Source organism: Zonotrichia leucophrys, unplaced genomic scaffold (genome assembly GCF_028769735.1).
Source record: "Zonotrichia leucophrys gambelii isolate GWCS_2022_RI unplaced genomic scaffold, RI_Zleu_2.0 Scaffold_236_80136, whole genome shotgun sequence".
NCBI lineage: Eukaryota > Metazoa > Chordata > Aves > Passeriformes > Passerellidae > Zonotrichia > Zonotrichia leucophrys.
In genome coordinates, this window is record NW_026992441.1 from 4086 (window position 1) to 7301 (window position 3216).

General features: G+C 55.8%; 1 protein-coding gene across 1 annotated transcript; it reads left to right on the forward strand.

Annotated features, from left to right (window-relative positions):
* The first annotated feature begins 912 nt into the window (after positions 1-912).
* LOC135441315 (olfactory receptor 14J1-like) lies at positions 913-1836 on the forward strand. The gene has a single exon (XM_064700858.1). The coding sequence runs from the start codon at positions 913-915 to the stop codon at positions 1834-1836; it is 924 nt and encodes a 307-aa protein (XP_064556928.1).
* Positions 1837-3216: the final 1380 nt, after the last annotated feature.

Genomic DNA, 3216 nt, shown 5'->3' on the forward strand with positions numbered 1-3216 from the left:
CCCATGGGCACTGCGGGGGAGAAGTTGGAGGTAGAAGGAGCCACCCCCATCAGGGCAGATTCCTCCTGCTGTGGAGATGGTGCTGCATGGCCAGGGCTGCTCTCAGCTTTCTCCTAAAGGGAAGGGAAAGGGGCTGTCAGCTTTGGCTGTGTCACTGAGACTCCTGCACTGTCACCCTGGGCATCAGCAGATGTGCCTCAGATCTCCCTCAGAAAGTGCTTCCTCAGCCTCCTCTCCCTACAGGCAGCAGCAGCAGCACCTTGGCTTGCAGCATCTCTGTTTGTCTGGCCTGCCCTTAAGGCCCTGGTGCCAGGGAGATGCCCCTGGGCAGTGCCCTGTGCTGGGAGGGGTGTGCAGGGCAGAGCTGAGCCCCCAGGGCTGGGCTGGGCTCGGGCAGCACTGGCAGGGACAGCGCTTGGATAGAGAGAAACAGCTCCCAGTAGGCACAACTCCAGGCTGCAGAGAGCCAGACCAACCCTTGGATATCCCATCCTGACCAGCTGCATAGGAGAAGGTGGAAGAATTTAGAGATGCTGAATTTTAAATTAGAGCCAACAAAAAGTCCACTATATTTTTCAAGCATGTTTAAAGTGAGAGCACCCTGAACTAGAGGGAGATGAAATGAGCAAAAGGCACCTGTGTGGTTCCAGCAGATCTGACTGCTCTGGGGCACAGGCAGTCCTGTTTTCCATCTGGCACCTCTTTGTTCAGGCTGAGAGCATTGCTGAAGCAACAACTCAAAAGGAACAGAAACCCAGAATCAAAAATAAAGAAATTTAACAAATTTCCTTCAACACAACATCAATAGCTTCGAGGGGATTACTAAAAAAACAGCATAGGATTGACTCAAGGAAAGCTGTCCCAGCTTGTCAATGTCTTCTTTCGACAGTCCACCATGCCCAGAGTGAAGGAATGTCCAACAGCACCTCCATCAGCCACTTCCTCCTGCTGGCATTGGCAGACTCGCGGCAGCTGCAGCTCCTGCACTTCTGCCTCTTGCTGGGCATCTCCCTGGCTGCCCTCCTGGGCAACGGCCTCATCATCAGCGCTGTAGCCTGCAGCCACCACCTGCACAAGCCCATGTTCTTCTTCCTGCTCAACCTGGCCCTCACTGACCTGGGCTTCATCTGCACCACTGTCCCCAAAGCCATGCACAATTCCCTCTGGGACACCAGGAACATCTCCTACACAGGATGTGCTGCACAGCTCTTTTTCTTTGCTTTTTTTATTTCAGCAGAGCTTTCCCTCCTGACCATCATGTGCTATGACCGCTACGTGTCCATCTGCAAACCCCTGCACTACGGGACCCTCCTGGGCAGCAGAGCTTGTGCCCACATGGCAGCAGCTGCCTGGGCCAGTGCCTTTCTCTATTCACTGCTGCACACAGCCAATACATTTTCCCTTCCCCTGTGCCATGGTAATGTCCTGGGCCAGTTCTTCTGTGAAATCCCCCAGATCCTCAAGCTCTCCTGCACAGACACATATCTGAGGGAATTTGGGCTTCTTGCTTTTAGTGCTTTCCTTTTCTTGGGTTGTTTTCTGTTCATTGTTTTCTCCTATGTGCAGATCATCAGGGCTGTGCTGAGGATCCCCTATGAGCAGGGGCAGCAAAAAGCCTTTTCCACCTGCCTCCCTCACCTGGCTGTGGTCTCCTTGTATATCAGCACTGGCTCATTTGCTCACCTTAAGCCCCTCTCCATGTCCTCCCCATCCCTGGATCTGGCCCTGTCAGTTCTGTACTCGGTGGTGCCTCCAGCCCTGAACCCCCTCATCTACAGCCTGAGGAACCAGGAGCTGAAAGATGCCCTGAGGAAAATGCTTTTCAGAAAAAATTAACTCTCTTTTCTGCTCAGAACCTTCAGAATGTAACTTTTTACAATCTTGGCTTTTTTTTTTTCCTGTTTGGTTTTTTTTTCAGTGGGACCTTTCCTTAATTTTTTTTCTAGTATTACAATGTTTTTTTTCTAAAAACACTATAGTATTTCTTTATAAAAAGTTCCTGGCAGCTTTGTCACTATCCTGCTGTGTGTCTGTGCTGTGACCTCAGGCAGGGCCAGGCCATGGGCACTGCTGGGACACAGCTGGGCTCCAGCACAGCAGCTCCAGCAGCAAAGGGCATCTCCTGAGAGCAGGGCAGGGAGGCTTTGCTCCCCTCCAGAGTCACTCTCAGTATTCTCAAGAGGCTCCTTGTGTTCCTTGTTCTCCCAGGGCTCAGTGTAATGAGATCAGGGTCTCAGTGGGGCCTTCAGGGGACTCAGGTCTGGGTCAGGTTTGCTTGTTGGTGGCCAGTGCCCATCAGATGCTGAATGGTCTGTGCTGAACCTTCCTGGGGCGCTGCAGCTTGTGCCAGGGCTGATGGCAGGGGAAGGTTTGTCTGGAGGGCCTTGGGAGCTGCCAGGAGAGCACAGGGGACCTGCAGGGACAGTGTGTGCCAGGGAGCAGCAGGGAGTGGAGTTCTCTGGGCACTGGCCAGGGTGGGGTCACCCTGAGATCAAGGACTGAATGTCTGCTGTGAGCCAGGAGAGCTCTGCAGCCCAGGGACTCAGCAGGCACAGGGAAAGGAGTCTGGGCACTGACTCCGCTGACACAGGGAACTCCCCCAGGAGGATCCAGGGCAGCCTCGAGCCCCTCTGGCAGCCCTGGAACAAGGCAGACACCTCTGAGCCCCTCCATGGCCATGCAGAGCTTGTGTGGGAGGGGGTCAGTGCAGGGAGCACCATCAGCTGCCTCTGTGTCCCAGGCTGAGCAGCAGAGCCCAGCAGAGGCACCTAGGGCCCCGGGCAGCACAGCCTCCGTGCTCTGCAGAGCAGCAGCCCCAGCTCAAGCTCTGGGGAGAAGGGCAGGGGCTACAGCAATGGCTGCTCGGGCCAGCACAGACATGTTCCCCTGGGAAGTGCTCTGGGGGCAGCTGGCATGGGCCAAGAGCAGAGCAGGAGCCCGTGGGGGTGCGGAGGAGCCCTGGCAAGAGGCTGCCCTGTCCCTGGGCCAGCAGGAGCTGCCTGAGGAGCCCCGGGGCCAACTCTGCTGCTGTGCTGGGCAGTGGGGCTCGCCCTGGAACAGCAGGAGCTGCCCGAGCTGAGCATCTGCTGAGCATTCCAGACACAGAGTGGCTGTCCCTGACCTCCAGGGCCTCCAGTTCCTGCTTCCAGCCCAGACCTGACTCTGCTCCTCTCCTGGGCTGCGGCAAGAACAGGGAGGGGAAAAAATGGAACCTTG